General features: G+C 41.7%; 1 protein-coding gene across 3 annotated transcripts in view; it reads left to right on the top strand.

The window, feature by feature from the left end:
• Positions 1 to 19720, top strand: part of pik3c2b (phosphatidylinositol-4-phosphate 3-kinase catalytic subunit type 2 beta) — a 107231-nt gene extending 87511 nt beyond the window's left edge. For 2 of the 3 annotated variants that reach the window (XM_003220408.4, XM_016993265.2), the window contains exons 16-33: positions 154 to 342; positions 1413 to 1506; positions 2844 to 2938; positions 3482 to 3662; positions 4233 to 4340; positions 6163 to 6255; positions 7802 to 7931; positions 10170 to 10306; positions 10914 to 11083; positions 11171 to 11327; positions 12154 to 12263; positions 12437 to 12638; positions 12823 to 12947; positions 13415 to 13532; positions 14662 to 14743; positions 15523 to 15629; positions 15746 to 15874; positions 17433 to 19720. In XM_003220408.4, coding sequence (XP_003220456.2) covers positions 154 to 342; positions 1413 to 1506; positions 2844 to 2938; positions 3482 to 3662; positions 4233 to 4340; positions 6163 to 6255; positions 7802 to 7931; positions 10170 to 10306; positions 10914 to 11083; positions 11171 to 11327; positions 12154 to 12263; positions 12437 to 12638; positions 12823 to 12947; positions 13415 to 13532; positions 14662 to 14743; positions 15523 to 15629; positions 15746 to 15874; positions 17433 to 17621 — 2416 coding nt within the window. In that variant the 3' untranslated portion in view covers positions 17622 to 19720. The remainder of the gene's footprint in view (positions 1 to 153; positions 343 to 1412; positions 1507 to 2843; positions 2939 to 3481; positions 3663 to 4232; positions 4341 to 6162; positions 6256 to 7801; positions 7932 to 10169; positions 10307 to 10913; positions 11084 to 11170; positions 11328 to 12153; positions 12264 to 12436; positions 12639 to 12822; positions 12948 to 13414; positions 13533 to 14661; positions 14744 to 15522; positions 15630 to 15745; positions 15875 to 17432) is intronic. The other variant, XM_062978514.1, reaches the window with a different exon arrangement.
• Positions 19721 to 20258: the final 538 nt, after the last annotated feature.

Genomic DNA, 20258 nt, shown 5'->3' with positions numbered 1-20258 from the left:
AGAATTTTTATACTGATCAGCTACTTGATTTTGGTAACTTTCCAAAGAGGGTGTACAGTGGCATACCACCTCCAAACATGAAGATTTTATGTGGCCATCATAGCCAGTAATCACTGTTTCTTTGGACTAATCTTACATTGTTTTTCATCACAGGTTAACAGATGCTGACCGGAAGCGGCTATGGGAAAAGCGTTATTACTGTCATTCTGAGCCGGGCTCATTACCTCTGCTACTTGCTAGTGCCCCAAGCTGGGAGTGGGCCTGCTTGCCTGACATCTATGCCCTGCTTAAACAATGGACCCACATGAATCACCAGGATGCCCTTGGGCTGCTCCATGCAGCGTAAGTCATGTTGATCTCAGGGTAGAAGGTCCCATATTAGGTCTGGGGATGAATAGCCTTCATGATATTGTTCAACTGCAACTCCCATCAACTCGAGCCAGTGCACAAAGTTTTTGGGGAACCTGGGAGATGTGGTCCAACATCACTGGGAGGACCACACATTTCACAGCTCTGCCCTGATCTTGGTTCTGACTTCACAAAGTAGTCATTTAGATTTCTAGCCTTAGTTTCTCCATCTCCAAACCTTTGTTGGCAATCAGGTTTAAATGTACCACTTCATCAGATCTTCATTCATTCTGTATATGCAAACCTAGAAATGAAACCCACTATGTTGGCTGCTGAGTAGATTTACTAGCATAAGCCCATTTCAGGAAACAATACTAAGACTTCCTTTCTAAAGATTGCAACAGAACTCTTATAGCAGTGGTTCTCAACCTGTGGGTCCCCGGATGTTTTGGCCTTCAACTCCCAGAAATCCTAACAGCTGGTAAACTGGCTGAGATTTCTGGGAGTTGTAGGCCAAAACACCTGGGGACCCACAGGTTGAGAACCATTGTTTTATAGTATAATGGCATAGCCGCTTTGAATCTCTTGGGGGAGAGTTAAAGCGGGGTATAAATAAATAAATATAATAATATTAGCTGAGTTTTTTTTTAGTGTCATACACTTTATAAGAAAAGCACAACGTTTACCATGATTAGGGACTAATACCACATGTCCAAGTATCTAAAATGGCACTATATAACTCAAGGTGCTGATTTCATACTTTTTGGAAAACGCATGCAATTATTATGAGTCACTATATGTGATGTCATATGTATACAAAACATACTGCAATATCTGAAAATGATTGTTTTGTATTATTCATAAATCTTGTAAATGTATTTTTATACATGTGCATACATTCAGTTCTTGGGAATGTGGTGCTTTTCTAAACAAGCGCATAGTTAATTGGCTGTGTCACCACATTATTGTAAATGGTTGTCCATATGCTGTTTTGGTGGGGTGGAGGAGGCAAAATCTATGGCGAATCTGTTATAAATTCTTACAGCTGTCATATTTACCTGTAGGTTCCCAGATCAAGAGGTAAGAAGAACAGCAGTGCAATGGATTGACTCCATATCTGATGCTGAATTACTGGATTACCTGCCCCAGTTGGTACAGGTGAGTTGGTGTGCTGAGTGAAGGGAGATCCATGACCTTGCCACATTAGCTTTGTGATCTTTTGGATCCACTTGAGATGTTAGTGGCTTGTGTCATTGACAGCATTATACATTGCAATAAAGTTGTCATGGCAGGCTCCCCAGTGCTGAGTGATATTTTTCGAAATTGTTGGAATGTCAGGAGCCTAGATAAATGTAAGAATTTGTTTCTAGAACCTTGGAAAGAGGTTGTCTGTCTCCTGCTAATGTTTGCTACAAATAATAAAACAATAAGAATTAAACCAGGATGATTTTGAGCAAAGAACTTTAAACAAAGGACAGATTTCATTGCTAGTTAAACTTAGAGCTAATAACATATCAGATCAGATCATACTCTTGAATACTGGGAATAATCTCTGGAGGTTTTTACACTTTGAATATTTTGAATTGTTCTTCTGTACTCTAAGACAAATATCTCAATCTGAAGCCCTCCAAATATGTTCTTAACCCATTGTTGTGTGCATTGAAGTAGTCATGTTAGTGACCCTAATGCAAACCTGTCAGAGAGTTTCTTTGACAAGATTTTTCCAAAGGAGAGTTTACCATTGCCTTTTTCTAAAGATTGAGGTGGACTTGCCCAATGTTATCCTGGGAGTTTCCATGGCTGAACAGAAATTTGAACCTTGGTCTCCCAGAGTCTTAGATCAACATTCAAACCAATGCACCATACTAGCTCTTGTTGTTGTAGAACTACAAATCCCATCATCATCACTTAGCATGGCCTACAGATCAGATTCCTTTAGACCAGTGGTTCCTAACCTTTTGTCCTCCAGTTATTTTGGACTTCAACTCCCAGAAATCCCAGCCAGCTTACCAGCTGTTGGGAATTATTGGAGCTGAAGTCCAAAACACCTGGAGGACAAAAGACTACTGTTCCAGACAAACTTGTTTAACAATATCGCTTTAACAATATTTAATATCGCTTAATTATTTCTAAATAATTTTAATCATCTTGTTTACAATCCTTTGTACCATTTAGAGGATCTCTGTGTGAATGTTCTTTCATTGTTGATGTCAGTCTATACCATCTGCAGTATTTCAGTGCCTGAGAATATGAGTAGGTTATATTATTGAAGAACCTTAGTAGAATTGCTCACACATTGCACTCTGTAACTGTATTGATTGTGGCTGTTCAATCCTTCTATCCAAATATTTGTGCAGAAAATTCCATCTAGTTTCTCACCTGTCTTTTTGGTCTTCTGCATCTGCAACTCATCCCAGGTTCTGCAACTCTTTGAACTGGTTGATCAAGTGATGATCTGTTAAGTAAAGCAATAACAATCATCTATGCTTTTACAGGCTCTCAAGTATGAATGCTACCTGGACAGTCCCCTGGTGCGGTTTCTTATGAAGCGAGCCATCTGTGATCTGAGGATCACCCACTATTTCTTCTGGTAATGTTGGTGGATGCACAAATTGAATTGATAGCTGCCTTTAGAAGAAAGAGATAATTAGATTAGGTGGTTATGGTTATAAATTTTGCTTGCAGAAGCCAGATTATGTTTCAAATTATCCTCTGTGTTGTTCTTTTGTTCAGAATCTTATCTATTCAAAAGATAATAATTTGACTCAAAAACAGGTTGCTGAAAATACTTGCTGCCAGCCCTTCTCTATTTTTCTATCAGGCTTCTATCTCTTTTTTAATGCAGTTTCTAGCATTCACGTGGTCTTCTTAGGAGAGGGAAGGGAGACATTTTGCTCAGTTGATCAGCTTTCTCAAACCAGAAATGATGGGTGTGTTTTGGATGCATTGGACCAAAACACACCCATCATTTCCAGACATCTTGTTGAATGAGGCTGATATTTGTTGTAGTTCACCACATTTGAAGAGGGCCAGATTGGGAAAGACTTGTTATAGGTGCTTTTCTATGTCTTAAGCATCTATATCGTCCTCCCAAACTCCATTGTTTCCAGCAACACTGTCCCCATTTCCATAGGTTACTGAAAGATGGTCTCAAGGATTCTCAGTTCAGCATCCGTTACCAATACCTGCTGGCAGCTCTACTTTGTTGCTGTGGGAAGGGTCTGCGAGAGGAGTTTGACCGCCAGTGCTGGCTTGTTAACACACTGGCTAAACTGGCACAGCAGGTCCGCGAAGCTGCTCCATCATCCCGACAGGTATCTGTATCTGTAGACTACCTTCCACTACGACCCATGGAGGGATTGGGACAGTATGCTCCGGTTATATATATTTGCTGTATAAAATGTTGATGCATGTTCTGCATCTTATCCCAGCTCAAACTACCTACTTCTGTACCACAAATGGAGCATGTGTTTGCTTAATCAGTTTGTGAACTCACTGAAAGCTGACAGAGGTGATATTTCAAAACTTTTCTCCCCCTTATGATAGTTGGCTTGCTTTTCATGCCAAATCTAAGCTGAAACTTCTTTAAAACTTAAATGTCTCAAAGATCTATAAAATGTAATTGCATATCTGAATACATTTGCAGAATTTTTTCACACTCACTCTTTAGACAAATACAAAAAGTGGTATAAAATATGTGAGGGAGAGGTTGCCATAGCAGACAGTACTCTATAAACCAAATGGGAGGAATAGATTCCTTTTGGGGAAGCAGCTTTAGAATAATGCAGTGTCCTGTGTATTGGGATGACAGGTAAGCATGTATTTCCTGTAAAAGGTTAGAGAATGGAGAATTCTTTGTTTAACTATGGTGTGTTTCTTTTCAGACTATTCTTCGGGAGGGCCTGGAGGATGTAAAGCAATTCTTCAATGTTAATGGCTCTTGTCGGCTACCACTTAGTCCCAGCCTTCTGGTGAAGGGGATTGTGCCACGGGTATGGTTCTGACCTCCAGAAACACACACAGACCCTGTAGATCTGGTTTTCCTTTAACACTAGGGTGGGAAACATAGGGCAATTATATATAATGGACTGCAACTTCCATAAATCCTAACCAGCATGGTCCATGGTGAAGGATGGTGGGATGGCCATGTATTTCCTATTTCTATTTTAACAGTTTAAAGCAGTGGTTCTCAACCTGTGGGTCCCCAAATGTTTTGGCTTTCAACCCCTAGAATCCTAGAAGCTGGTAAATTGGCTGGGATTTCTGGGAGTTGTAGGCCAAAACACTTGGGGACTCACAGGTTGAGAACCACTGGTTTAAGGGCATCCAGTGGAGCCTCCTGTTTTCCAAGTATCGAACCTGCCCATGTTTGATGTAAAACTAGACTTTGAACGTAGCTGTTTCCGGTCTATTGTGTAACAAACTGTTACACAGTAGGTTAGTGCTTTAAAATTAACATTATGGACCTCTAAACATTACAAGCAGTCCCCAAGTTATGAACAAAATAGGTTATTTAGATTTGTTGTTAAGTTGAATTTGTTTGTAAGTCAGAACATGTACATTTTATAAGTGTAACCCCAGCCAAAAATATATCTTTTGTAGCTTTGGATAGCATAGGGAAAAATTAACATCCCTATGGTGTTTGCATTGCTGTCAGTGTCCCTGTTCAGAAGATTTTACCTCACTTTCTGTCCCTGTGAGAATTGGATTTTGAAAAATTTGGCTTGTTGTGGAACAAGGATTCGAGATAAAGCTTCAGTGCAGACACCTTTTCTCCATGATAACACTTCCAAGAGTGAATTTCCCTTCCTAGGAGTGGCTTTCTCTCACTTCCGGTTGTTTTACCACCATTCTTAACTAGGAGTCTTTGTTAAGCCAAATGTTTGTAACTCGGAGACTGCCTGTAAGCTCCATATCACTGAATTTGTCAGATCACTTCTAATTCTTTATTTGCAGAAAGTAGAACAGAGAAACTAGTTCAAGGGAGATAGCTTAGTGTTTGACTTATTTAACTCCAGATGTGCTGGACTACAACTTCCCTAGCTACTTTTGCCATGACACATCTGGAGTGGCTCAGAGACAGTAGTAGAGATTAGCCACATGAATGGTCATTATTTTTGCACCAAAAATCAGTCTTTTCCATCTACTTGTGGTAAAACTACTGAAAGTCCTTCAGTCTCAGTGGCCTTCAGTGGTTTTGTCATATAATATTGTAAACAAAGTGGATCTCAGTCATGAAATTTGCAAGTTTATATGAAATAGTATGTACTTTCAATGTGGTTCAGATTCCACCTGAACATCAGGAAGAACTTCCTCACTGTGAGAGCTGTTCGGCAGTGTAACTCTCTCCCCCAGGCTGTGGTGGAGGCTCCTTCTTTGGAGGCTTTTAAGCAGAGGCTGGTTGGCCATCTGTCGGGGGTGCTTTGAATGCGATTTCCTGCTTCTTAGCGGGGGGTTGGACTGGATGGCCCATGAGATCTCTTCCAACTCTACTATTCTATGATTCTATGGTCAAGTGGTAATGGAATCTCCCGCATGCTTATCACAAAAAACAAGTGGGTAGAGATAATGAAAGCCTGCTTCCCAGTGTTGCAGGCCTTCCTATAGTGTACCTTTTAATGAGATACCATTGAAAAGCTGTGTTGGATTTTAACTACAAAAAAGGAAATATAATTGAAGCATGCTTCTACATTTCAATATAGCTGCTCTGCGAGTGCTGGAAGGACACCCATCTCTCATGTTGCTGGGATGTTAGATTGTTCTCTTCCATTTACTGTTTCTCTTTTCTCATTCCTTCTCTCTTATTGGTTGCAGGATTGTTCCTATTTCAACTCCAATGCTGTCCCTCTAAAGCTCTCATTCCAGAATGTTGACCCTCTTGGGGAGAATATCCGTGTTATCTTTAAGGTAAGCCTTGCTATTTCTTCTCTATTTGTACCTCCTACTTTTTTCTCCATCCAGATACACAAATCTGGAGATACTTCGATCTAGCATGCAGGAGCAGATTCCTTGTGACCAGAATCTTTCATAACAGTTGATTGTCTTAAAAGTTGCTCTTTTAACTGGAGACCATGCAGGTGAAATGATAAAATAGATGAGATTGCTTAGACTTTTGCATATTTGAGAAAGCACCCTTGAGAAAGAGGAACTATGAATTCATAACAGAAAAGCAATAAGAGACCATTGAAAGCCCACATAACTTTTCCTCTTCTTACTCAGCTGCTTTTTCTCCTCAGCTTTTAATTTCCTTTTTGTCTAGGCAGAAAGGGGATGTTAAGCCAGCACTGTGTTTCAAAAATTGACATCAATCTAAAAGCAAGTCAGCAGAGACAGTCGTCTCTGAAAATACTGTGGGTGAGCCAGTGACAGCCCTGCAGTTCTTCGCCATCTAGTTTACAGCCTTTTCTCCTCATCTACTCTTCTTCCCAAGCCAACTACCTAAAGGGTTTTTTTTTACATGTCAGGAGCAAATTGAGAAATTTCAAATCGCTTCTGGTGTAAGAGAATTGGCCATCTGAAAGGACATTGCCCAGGGGATGCCCGGATGTTTGATGTTTTGCCATCCTTGTGGGAGACTTCTCCCATGTCCCCACATGGGGAGCTGAAGCTGACAGATGGAGCTTACCCGCTCTCCCTGGATTCAAACTACCGACCTATTGGTCTGCAGTCTTGGTGGCACAAGAGTTTAACCCATTGCGCCTCTCTGTTTCTCCCCTGAGCCAATTCATTTTCATGCTGTGAAATGGAAGTCCCTTTTCTGCTGCACAGTGACAAAAATGTGAGTCATCTGGGGGAAAATAGAGTGTAATGTTACCCATCAACCTACCATCCATCTAACACTTTGACTCCCATTCCCAAATGGAATCATGTACTACTTAATTTTATTCAGATTGTAATTTATGTATGTACAGAACATTGATGAACAAGGCAATTAATTGAAAAGAAATGGATTCACATTTGGAGAAAGATCCCAGCAGAAGCTGAGAGAGTAATGGGGAGTGTGTGGCTACTTGGTTCTTCTTCCTGGTGACTGTACCAGGGAATTCCACAAAGAAGCCTCCCATTCTCTGTGCTGTTCAGTGTTTACATAAAAACATTGGAATTGGTTGGTAGGAATGTTTAAATATAATACATTTCAGCACCTATTGAAAATATGGATTGATTGTCTAGGGGCATCTACAATTTCCTTTAATGATTTCTGTACTCAACATACATGGAAGTGCACATGATCAGGTACTCCATCCTCACAAATTGGTATCATTTCTAGAGGTTCTTCTCAGAAAATTGCCTTTTTATCTTGGAAACATTTGCGATCCCCCAATAGATCAGCTCTCTAAGTTAAAACAAATTATCCTGAGGGTAAATAGGGTCTGATGACCCATTTCAAAAGTGAAAACATGTTTTAAAGTGCTGATGCAGTTTGCCTTTCCTTGTTGTCTCTGATTCTCTGCAGTGTGGAGATGATCTCCGGCAGGACATGCTAACCTTGCAAATGATTCGCATAATGAACAAGATCTGGGTGCAAGAAGGTTTAGACATGCGCATGGTCATATTCCGTTGTTTCTCCACAGGTCGTGGCCGGGGTGAGTTGGGATCCAAACAATGAAATATTTTCAATTAATTTGTAGATTGCTTTTGATCAGCTGCAATAATGTTGTTTTCATGTCAGGAGTGAATTGAGAAACTGCAAGTCGCTTCTGGTGTGAGAGAATTGGCTGTCTGCAAGGGTGGAGGCCTGGATGTTTTGATGTTTTTACCATCCTTGTGGGAGGCTTCTCTCATGTCCCCACATGGAGCTGGAGCTGATAGAGGGAAGCTCATCTGCGCTCTCCCTGGGTTGGATTTGAACCTGGCAGTCTTCAGATCAGCAAACCAACCTTCAAGCAGGGCCGGTTGTTACTAGGCGGCCGCGGACGCGGCCGCCTCGGGCGCTGGCTGCTAGGGGCGCCATTCGGGCCTGACTTCCTGGTCGCGGCCGGCGATCGCCCGGGCGGTCGCCGGCCGCGACCAGGAAGTCAGGCCCGAATGCCCTAGCTGTGCTGTGCGCGTGCGCACAGCACAGCTAGGCCATTTTGCCCTTAGTAACAAACTAAGGGCAAAAATGGCTTCTCTGGCTGTGCGCATGCCAGAGAAGCCATTTTTGCCCTTAGTTTGTTACTAAGGGCAAAATGGCCTAGCTGTGCTGTGCGCACGCGCACAGCACAGCTAGGGCATTCGGGCCTGACTTCCTGGTCGCGGCCGGCGACCGCCCGGGCGATCGCCGGCCGCGACCAGGAAGTCAGGCCCGAATGGGCTATCTGCGCTGTGCCCGTGCGCACAGCGCAGATAGCCCATTCGGGCCTGACTTCCTGGTCGCGGCCGGCGATCGCCCGGGCGGTCGCCGGCCGCGACCAGGAAGTCAGGCCCGAATGCCCTAGCTGTGCTGTGCGCGTGCGCACAGCACAGCTAGGCCATTTTGCCCTTAGTAACAAACTAAGGGCAAAAATGGCTTCTCTGGCTGTGCGCATGCGCACAGCCAGAGAAGCCATTTTTGCCCTTAGTTTGTTACTAAGGGCAAAATGGCCTAGCTGTGCTGTGCGCACGCGCACAGCACAGCTAGGGCATTCGGGCCTGACTTCCTGGTCGCGGCCGGCGACCGCCCGGGCGATCGCCGGCCGCGACCAGGAAGTCAGGCCCGAATGCCCTAGCTGTGCTGTGCGCACGGGCACAGCGCAGATAGCCCATTCGGGCCTGACTTCCTGGTCGCGGCCGGCGATCGCCCGGGCGGTCGCCGGCCGCGACCAGGAAGTCAGGCCCGAATGGCCTAGGTGTGCTGTGCGCGTGCGCACAGCACACCTAGGCCATTTTGCCCTTAGTAACAAACTAAGGGCAAAAATGGCTTATCTGGCTGTGCGCATGCGCACAGCCAGATAAGCCATTTTTGCCCTTAGTTTGTTACTAAGGGCAAAATGGCCACGCTGGGCGGGGGCGGGGCCAACTGTGGCCCCGCCCCCCCTCACTAATCGCCCTGGCCCCGCCTCCCACGCAGCGTGGGAGGCGGGGCCAGGGCACGCTGGGCGGGGCCAGGGCGCGGGTGGCGGGGGCGCTTTTCAGCACCCCCGCTTCCCATTAAAAAATATCTCCGGCCGGCCCTGCCTTCAAGCCACAAGGCTTTAACCATTATGCAACCGGGGGCTCCCTGTATTTTCCAGCTGAGGGAATCAGTGAGGATCAGACAGAGCAATGGTTTCAAGAGACTAGAAATATTCTCTCTGAGTAAAAGAATGGTGTAGTCTGTAAGTTATTCCCTATGGGTAGTGATATTAAAACTCCCTTCCTGAGTGAAACCAAAGTTTTACAATTAATTTTTAGTGTGTAGCTTGCGAGATGGCCAGTTTATCCCAAATGTCTGATAATGAAGATCAATGTGCCTTTAAACATTGCTCTTCATTATTCTTAGCGGTTATTGACAGACTGTGCAAACCAGCTGTGCAAATGGCCATTGCAGCATCAAGTTATGCCGGGCAGTTACTTGTAATAGAGATAGATGCATTGTTTATCTGTGATGGTGTCCCTCTGAAGATACCTACACAAGCATATCTAGAACTCTAAACACTTAGGGATTGTGGCAAAGCAATTCAGTCTAGACTCTGAAGTTGTGGCAACACCGCAAGCACTGCAAAAGGAGTTAGTTTCTGTTTAAGATATCATACACCCAATAGAGGGAATGACATTCTAACAGGTAGAGGTTGTTCTGAGTTGGTTTTGGGGAGTTTCACTGAACAGGAAAAGGAAAAGAGGTTCTTAGTGCCAATCTTATAGCCACATTCCGTGTATTACAGGAATGGTTGAGATGATCCCTAATGCAGAAACGCTGCGAAAGATCCAGGTGGAGCATGGAGTCACAGGCTCCTTTAAGGATCGCCCCCTTGCTGATTGGTTACAGAAACACAACCCCAAGGAGAATGAATATGAAAAGGTAAAGTTAGGTGAACAGAAAGACAATACTGTCATTGTCTGAGGATCAAAAATGTAGTTAATTCTCAGAATGTATATTCTGATAATGTAAAAGCCAGCCGTTCTTAGTACGTAATTACAAAAACAGTGTGGACGTACTGAGAACAGGATTTGAGTATCTGCCCCAGGCATTATCTCCAGGCCTAAATTATTTGTTTCCTTGGCAAAATGTTGGACTGGGGAGAAGAAGCCAATTTTACGTTGCAGTATTTATTTAACATTTATTTAACTACATTGTAATTTTCTGGGCTCATGTAAGATCACAAAATTGAAAATGGGTTTTATATGAAAAACAATATTAATAGGCTAGAACACGCCTTAAATCAACAGCAAGTAAGGAAGCATTTTAGTCTTAAAAGCATGCATGAAAATGTTAATAGATTGGAAGCACGTTGTTCTGTTGCAAAAGCCGAGCTATGAAATCTGGTTTCAGACAAAGCCATGACACAAAGACTCACGTGTTGATAGGGTTACAACAAATATTTCCACTTTTTCCCCTACTACACCACACCCTACTTTGGTATTCTCTTTTTTATTTGGCTGTTCTGACATCTCTCTTCATCCTGCAGGCAGTGGAGAACTTTATCTATTCCTGTGCAGGCTGCTGTGTAGCCACATATGTGTTGGGAATCTGTGACCGGCACAATGATAACATTATGCTCAAGACCACTGGACACATGTTCCACATTGACTTTGGTAGATTTCTGGGCCATGCACAGATGTTTGGTAACATCAAGAGGTAAGCAACCTAAATCACATAAACATGATTGACTAGATTGTTGGCATTACATAAATATGTGTTAAATACACATATTATTTCACACAGGGACCGAGCCCCATTTGTCTTCACATCAGACATGGCTTATGTCATCAATGGTGGGGACAAACCATCCAGTCGCTTCCATGACTTTGTTGATCTTTGTTGCCAAGCTTACAACCTGATCCGCAAGCACACTCATCTTTTCATCAATCTTCTAGGCCTGGTGAGAAACCTGTACTCCTTCTCCGAGTTCCTCATGCTCTAGCAGTATTGTATTTTCTCTGGGCAGCACATACTAACTCCTGTTGAATCCTTTTATACTTGAATTCCCAGCTGCTATTTAGCTCAGGTTGGGGGAAGGGGCAGAAAGAGAAGAAATACAGAGAGAAAGAAAATATTAGACTTGATCTGAGGAATGAAGAATTATCTTCTGTGTTTTCCTGCATAACAAACTGTTCATAATTCTCTGCATCTCTTGTAAGTCATTCTCTGAGTTTAGGCTCAAGTTAGGCAAGTTGTTGAGATCTGTGACTGAGATCAGCCCTACATATAAGAAAAGCAAAACATAAAATCAAAACTAGAAGTTTCATTTTGGGGGTTGGGAAGAGAAACACTGTGAATTCGGCTGATGGTTGGTTTCAGTGGAAAATTGCTGCTTCAGAAAACTTCTAGGAGCAGAAATGGATGATTTGCAGATACAACTTTTATGGTCACAAGTGTGTGTCTTATTTTAAAGAAAAGCCAAGCTAACTAGGGAATTTATTTATTTATCTTATTTCTACCCTCCTTTCTCCACCCCGAAGGGGACTCAAGGCGGCTTACAAATGGCAACCATTTGATGCCTTAGAATTACAAACAATAGAGACTAAAATAAATTAAAATTTAAAATTAATACACATTAAACATTTAAAAAAATCACATTCAATTCAAAATTAAAATCAGATTGCATGTGGCACATCCCAGAATTGTGGCTTGGCTACATCTGATGTTTCATGTCTCCACATTTCTTTTATCTTTGTATTCTGATTTGTGGCTTCTTTATTACCCAGATGCTGTCTTGTGGAATCCCTGAGCTCTCTGACCTCGAAGACCTAAAGTATGTCTATGATGCTCTGAGACCACAGGACTCTGAGGCAGATGCCACCACCTATTTTACCAGGTGAGGGGGATACTCGTCTGAAAATTAATGCCTGAATCATGGGAAAGGAGAAACCTCAGTCCACTCTGTCCGAAGCTGAACTAGGAGATCACAAGTATCTCATGGTAAGAGATCTGTTGTGGACTAAGTTTCATTGTGGGTCTACAGCCTTAATGTTTTATCTCTTGCTACAGACTGATAGAATCCAGCCTGGGCAGTGTGGCCACAAAACTCAACTTCTTCATTCATAATCTGGCACAGATGAAGTTCACAGCTTCAGATACCCGGCCAACACTTACTTTTGCTCCCCGTGTGCATACGATCAAGACATCTAGCAGGATCCTTGATGTCTACCTCTGCCGCCATGAGAAGATCTTCAATCCCAGCAAGGGCTATGTGAGTCCCTTTGATGACCATTTTGTTAGAACAGATGTGCAAATTGGGAGGGTCTAGAGTTGGGGAAGCATGAGACTGTCCTTGGAAGCAGCGTTCCAAGCAGTGATCATGTATATCACTCATGGAGTAGCATCACAGCTTTGGCAACTGAACCTCAAGGAGCACTTCTGTCCCTGCCTTGCAGATATACATTGTGAAGGTGAAACGAGAGAATCCCTCTGAGGTCTCCTACATCCAGCGCACTTTTGAGGAGTTCCAAGAGCTGCATAACAAGCTACGTCTGATCTTCCCCTCCTCAGATCTTCCAAGGTTACCCTCTTTTGGTTTACAAATCCCCTTTCTCTTAATGCTGTATTGTGTGCTCTATTGGTAATAGTTAGACGTCACCAGGGGAAAATACATACATACACACACACACACACACACACACTGTACATGTAAATATCTATTTTCTGGGCACTTGGAAAAGGGTCTCTCTTTAAAGCACAAGAAAATGTGAGAAAGAAATGTGGAATGAGATAGTTTCAAATTATGTGTAACCATAAATCATTATTGATGGATTATTATGAGTGTTCAGCATTATGGAGAGTTAAATGAAAATTGTTTCTCTGACACAGACAGACAGAACAGCTCTACTAGTATGAGATAAAATAAGACATGTAGGCTATTGCTGCAAAGACAAGAAATGTTAGGAAATCCAGCTACTTCTCTTCAGTGTTACTTTTCCTTGATAGCTACAATCAGTGATTAAATGCCTCCCTCTTACCATTTTGCAGCTTTCCTAGCAGGTTTGTGATTGGACGGTCACGAGGAGAGGCAGTGGCTGAGAAGAGGAAAGAGGAGCTGAATGGCTACATTTGGCATCTGATCCATGCTGCCCCTGAAGTGGCTGAGGTAATGTGAAGGGAGGTGTAACGGAAAGCCTTATTTTATTGGTAATTTTTGCCTATGTTATTTAATGTTGATTCAGAGATAAAAGTGGGCAGGAGTTAGCTACTGATGATTGGCCATGTGTCACCATGGTAACGTAGCTGCTTCGGTAGAAATGTAACAATTTCTAAGCTAGTGAAAGAGGCGGAGCTAGCTGGAGGAGAAAAGGAGGAAATGTTTTAAAAAGAGTTGAGTTATGTTGATGTTTCTAGTGAGGGAAACTAGAGAAAAGATGTGTGTGTCTGGGGTTCAGTTATGGTAGTCTCTAGCCGGGTGAGCAAGAGGGGAAAGGATCCTAGTTTAAGTTTGGGACTTCAGTTGAAATACTGAAGTAAAAAGTGACTATTATTGAGTCAGATCTTGGGTTTCTAGTGAGAAAGAGCTGAGGAAAAGGAGTATTGTAGAGACAAAGTTTCAGTCAAGTTGTTAATGTTGAAGAATGGAATATGGTTTATATTGTGTATAATTGAAACTAAGGAAGTAAACCATTGCAATAAGTTACGATTGTTGGACTAAAGAAACCATAAATAAATAAATCTTTGTTTTAAATAAAGAAAGTGTTTTTGAGTGGTGAATTGCTCGACTTAGTCAGCAAAAGATTTGTCTCACATATTTTCCCTCAGTGTCACATCATATCGTACATGCACACGTACAGAGAGTTTATAGCTGGCAGTGGCTGGGATCCTGAAAGAAGGATTGCCCCCTGCCTGTTTATGAAGCGGACCCTCGCAGGAGGTAACATCAGCAAGATGCAGACAGAAACAATAGTGTGAAGAAGTTTCATCAAAGCTGCTCTGTAAATTTCATCCCTGGGATTTACAGTCTTGCTAGCACAAGAGATATACATTGGCCATTCTCCTCCAGCAAGCTTTGCTAATACAAATGGAAATTTAAGTAGTATTTCTCCTTCCTCCCTTCCTATTTATTTAATTATTAAAATATTTATAGCCCACCCTGTATTAAAAGATCTTAGGGCAATTAACAGTTTGAGGCTTACCCAATGAGAAAGACTTTCTCTGGCTGCTCTGGAATCAGTTTGGTACTAGCAGATAAAATCATGGCCAAATGTGTGTGTGGTTTTTTTTTCTTATAGTGTGACCTAGTGTATACATTCTTCCACCCTCTTCCAAGAGATGAAGTTGCTGCAGGCACCAACCCTGTTCCAAAGCCGGCAGGTAAAATTCTGTAGAATACTGGGAGTGTTATTTACCTCATTGTTCTGCTTTTGCACAGGGAGCAATCTGGAAATGGAAGGGACCTGTGGGTAGAAAGGAAATGTTTCTGTACAAGCAAATCTGGATGAAGTCTGTCATAATCTCCATTTTAGAAAAAAGAATAGAAGTACTAGTTGATGTAGTTATATCTAGTGCTCCCTCCTAAAAGAAACGTTTTCAGTGGTAACTGCAAATTTGAGATAATCTGGACTGATATTTAGAGTAGTGCTGTGGGACTGATTATAAAGTACAGTTGATTCTGTTTCCACAGATTCACTAATCTTGGAAAAATTTTTTAAAGAGAATCCCAAAAGCAAATCTTGACTTTGCCATGCTGTAACCTCCTGGCATTTTGAATATCCTCGTGCGCTCTCCAGCACTTGTTTCAGTTGTTTTCCATTTCATATAAGGAATGCCATTTTACTTCAGCATTGTATAAATGATACTTGAGCATCCATGGATCCACAGAGGTTCCTGGAAACAAATCCCAATGAATCCAAAGGGTCCATTATGTTATATGTAATGTACAAGGCAAGATAAAGAAAAAAATTATGGTTAAAATGGAAATAAAATCAGATGGGAAGCATTTTGGAATGAGTATTGTATTTATATAAATATCTAAAATGAAATGTTTTTGTCATCTGATAGAACATTTCATAGAGAGGTGGGGGTCTTCCCCTGTTTTGGGGCGTCATGACTTCTTTCCCCAGTATGCAAATGACATTTTCTCATTTTCTTAGATGCAACATGGTCCCAACCTGTTGGAAAAGTGGGAGGGGAGGTGAAGCTGTCAGTCTCCTACAAAAACAACAAGCTCTTTATCATGGTGATGCACATCCGAGGTCTGGTAGGTGTTAAGCTGTGGATTTCTCAGCACTGGCTGCTAACCAAACTTTTCTGCACCTCTGCAACCTTGCGTAGTAAAAACAACTAACTGTGATTGACTTCATTTGTCTCTTTCAGCAGCCTATTCAGGATGGCAGTGATCCCGACCCTTACGTCAAAATTTACCTTTTGCCTGACCCCCAGAAAACTACCAAGAGAAAAACCAAAGTTGCTCGAAAAACCTGCAACCCAACATACAATGAAATGGTATGCTCCTCTATAATTTGACTTGACAGACTGAGGCATAAGACAAACTGGAAGCTAGTCAGAAGTGGGCAGTGTACAGATCCAGATATTGTTGAACTATAGCTCCTATCAGCTTTGGTTTAGCCAGTGGTGAAGGGTGATGAGAGTTATAGTCAACAATTAAGGAGCAACAACTTGCTTAACCATGGCCCAGTGGAAGGCAGAGATTGGAACAGAGGAATTTGTGGATAAGCAGAAAATAAAAATTACAGTTGGTTTTCTTAGGTTAGAATATTGTTCCTGGACATTATCTGTAAGAGGAGCTGATACTTTGATGTGGTCAGAGGACTTGTGCCACATCAATTGTTATTTTTATGTTTGCCTTGCTAAGAGTCAATTACTGTATTTATCTCCAGGGTATTTCAGAGGAAAGAACTGGCAAAACCATCTCTGAGAACCCTATGAAATTTATGGGGTTGCCAGAAGTGGACATGCGACTTGAAGGCACACACATATATGTAACAAAACGTTCATTTATAAGAAGTAACTGGAGGAGATTCCCCCCTTCTCTCTCTCTCTCTCTCTATATATATATATCACTCTTCACTTAGACCAAATATTGTCCAGTTCACTTAGAATTTCAAAGTTCTTTGGTTCCTCTGCCCTGGTGTGTACAGCTGAAGGACATGACGGAAGCAAGGGCTTAAATAGGGGTGATTAGCAGCTGGCTTTTTCAGATTTGTTGGACTAAAAATGCTATCCACCGTAGTTAACACTGTCAGGGATGAGGGCTGATGGGAGCTGTAGTTGGAATGGGTAGTTGCCTGTTCTGTCACTTGCATCTCCAAGTCAGACTGAAATATGAGCTAGCTACTGCCCTGAGGCTCTAGAGCTTCCTTCCCAGGCAAGGGAGACAAATGTCCTTCTTACTTTTTGCCAACAAGTAACATCTTCCTTGTTTAGATTATATAACAACAACAAGAACTTAATTTTTATACCCCGCCTCCATCTCCCCGTAGGGACTTGGGGCGGATAACATGGGACCAAGCCCAAATTTCCACATCAAACAAGTGCCTAATTAAAACCTGCTGAGGTAGATAAAGTGCTGTAGTATAAAAGGGGAGCTGGGGCAGGATAAATGAGGAGAGTGATTACCAAATAAGGGCAAGAAAACAATACATCAGGCCCAGTAATAATCCATACTGAGGAGGTTATAGGGCCTATCCCACCAAAATAATGTGCTGGGTGTTGCTAACGGTTACAGTGATGTGTTTAAGAATTTATGTTTTTGATTTTTAAAAAATTGTAAATCTGCATTTTTATTTAAAAATGTATTTTGTGAATTTTTGATATGTTTATTAATTTTTTGTAAGCTGTTGGGATTAACAATAGAATGTAGGTCTGTTTGTGTTAAGATTCGTATGCATAATGGAAAGTATACAAAATCCATGCAATTCACATTGTGCTTGAAATTACTGAACTGACCTTCTTATGCTATTTTATGCAGCTGCTTGTTTAATTCTTCAAATAAGAAAAGTAGAAAGCATGCTTATATCTTGAAACTTTCTGTATCTTGTAGCTTGTCTATGATGGCATTCCTAAAGGTGACCTCCACCAGCGAGAACTTCACCTCAGCGTCCTGAGCGAAGAGGGCTTTTGGGAAAACATCCTCCTTGGGGAGGTCATTATCAGACTGCGGGACCTGGATCTGACACAGGAAAAAATGGGCTGGTTTGAATTGGGCTCTAGGAGTCATGGGACCATGTGAAGAGCAAAGAGGCAGCTGCAATGTCTTTGGAACCACTTTGGCTCCATGCGAGCCCCTGGGAATTGGTGCATGTTCCAGAAGTTATATTCTGGTATATCTGAAAGGGTTTAATTCCCTGAAAATAAGAAGGATGGATATGTTATTTCTCTGCAAATGAAGAGTTAATTTCCTGTGGAGAATGAGAATGTTGGGATTGAGTCATGAGAGGAAATTCTCTTCTGACTTGAAAAAGCTGCCATAGAAGGACTTTTTAAAAAATACATTTACCTTGTGTCAAGGGAACAATGATTTACAGTTGGGGAGTTGAAATGTTCAGTGCTCTTCCTCACCTCTAGGATATTTTTTTAATTTTTATTAAAAAAAACAGGAAAATGTTTGAGCCCACACAAGATAGGATGGAATCCAGATGGAGAAGGAACTTTTCAGTGTGGGCTGTATCATCAGTGAGATTCTTACTGGATTTTCTCAAGACTGTTTTAATTTTTTTTAATGAAATGCTTGCATATGAGCTGGTGAGGGAAGGGAATATATATGGGGTAGATATGAATGATAGTTTAAACCCTTATCTCTGGGATATGAGCTTATGAGCTCCACCTCAAGCCATCTTGGAGAATTTGCTTCCAAAGGAGAGCTATGTAACTTGTACATGCATAGAGCTTAAAATTCCTGATTTCCTGCAAGGAAAATGTAACCTAGAAGGCATGCACACTTGGATTAGACTCTGGATTTGTTCAAAGAAGATAGAAGATAACAGTATTTCCTCTTGATCCTACAAAGGCCTTGGCCACTAGTGTTTACATGGTTGTCAAATTCATTTCTACTGAGGGCCACATCAGCCTTATGATTGCCTTCAAAGGCCATTTGTCATTGTAAAATTATATATTTGTAATTATGTTGCCCTGGCATTGAAAGCCACATGGGCCACATAAAATGATGGAGTGGGCCAGATTCGGCTCACGAGCCTTTCATTTGATAAGTGTCACCTCCCCATATCTTGCTTGCTGATCTGAATTGCCCCTCTCACATACTGGTCAGTCTGAGGAATCTGACAGATTGTATCAAGTTTGGAAAGCAGAGGGTTTTCATAGCTATAAGAGGAAGAAACTGGTCTCATCTCTCCGAAACTGTGACTTTGGAGAACTGATTCTGTGAATTAGCCAAATATCCTTTGTGGCAGTCGGTCTCCTAGATTTGCTAATTTCTTCCCAGGTTACTTAACTGCTGTTGCCTAAAGTGCAGATTACCTTAGCTCATTTTAAAGCTGTTGTGGATTATCTTCTTTAGTGTTACTTCAGGCTCTTCTTTCATGATGTTGGGTGGGAGGCCAGAGAATAAAGACAAAAGTACTGGTGAAAAGGTTACTTTGGCATTAAGCACCAATGATTTCTGGAAGCATTTAATTGTACCCCCTGCATTGCAACAACTGTCATAGAGCAGGTGGCCACAAGCTGTTTCTTTGTAGACCTTTCTTCAAGAAGTAAAACTTTATAGAAAAGCCACACCAGGTGGGAAAATTACCAACTTAAAAAAAACAAAAACCTTTTCTCATATAATTATATAAAAGACAAGGTTGTTGTTGTTGTTGTTATTGTTACTGTTGTTGTTTTTTAAAAAAAATATTTTTACAGGATGTCCTATTTGGGCATTGCCATTTGCCTCCTTGAATAAAAGAGACAGCACTTCAAACTAGGAAGGGGGGAGTCTTTCCACATCTCAGGCAAGAGCCTTGCAACTCCAAGCCTGTCCTTTTGTAGTCTTTTCTGAGTATTTGTTTACAATGAGAACTCCCTAACAATGGACTGTTTCTCAGGATCAAAAAATGTTAACATTTTTTTAAAAAATGAATAGGTTGGGGGAAGGCTGTTTTTTCACTCTTTCATTGACTGAGGTTTGTCTGAAAGTGGCATCTTACCAATCTACACAGAGATGTAGGTGGATTTCAGAGAAACGACGACTCAACAGGTTATTGGCTGTGTTCTCTAGTTATGTCATCCGTCCTATAGGAAACAAGGTAGAGATGGCACTTTATGGAAACCTGTATCTTTCTCCGTTGTAAAATGGTGGCATCGATTCAAAATAAAAGGAAATGGAAAACGGTAGAGGCTGTGATGTGTCATATTCTGCAATCAGAGAGCCCCAAAAGTCAGCATTATTTTTAAAAGGGGATATCTCATTAGGATTAATCCCAAATTAAATTCAGGAAATATGTTTCCAGTGCTTGCAAAAAGAGGGTGGCTGTAATGCATGTTAGAAAAGAAGAGCTCTGTGTAATTTGGTTTGATTTTTTTCCATAATACAGTATCATTTGGTTCCATGATGTTCCTTCCCTAGACTGAGTTAAAGAATACATGACTGCTATACCTCCAAGCACAGCCGTGGTTCTCACCTGTCCCGTTCTGGGCACCACAATCCAAGAAGGATATTGACAAAGCAAGAACATGTCCAGAGAAGGGTAACCAAAATGGTCAAAGGCCTGGAAGCCAAACTCTATGAGGAAAGGCCCAGGATCTGGGTATGTTTTAGTTAGGTGAAAAGAAGGTTAAGAGGAGATGGCCATAGGCTGCCATACTTACCGTAAATATTTGAAAGAAGGTCATATTGAGGAGGGTATAGGCTTGTTTTCTGCTGCTCTGCATG

This window comes from Anolis carolinensis, chromosome 4 (assembly GCF_035594765.1).
Source record: "Anolis carolinensis isolate JA03-04 chromosome 4, rAnoCar3.1.pri, whole genome shotgun sequence".
Classification (NCBI taxonomy): domain Eukaryota; kingdom Metazoa; phylum Chordata; class Lepidosauria; order Squamata; family Dactyloidae; genus Anolis; species Anolis carolinensis.
Note: the sequence above shows the minus strand (reverse complement) of the source record. Positions and strands in the feature narration are given on the sequence as shown.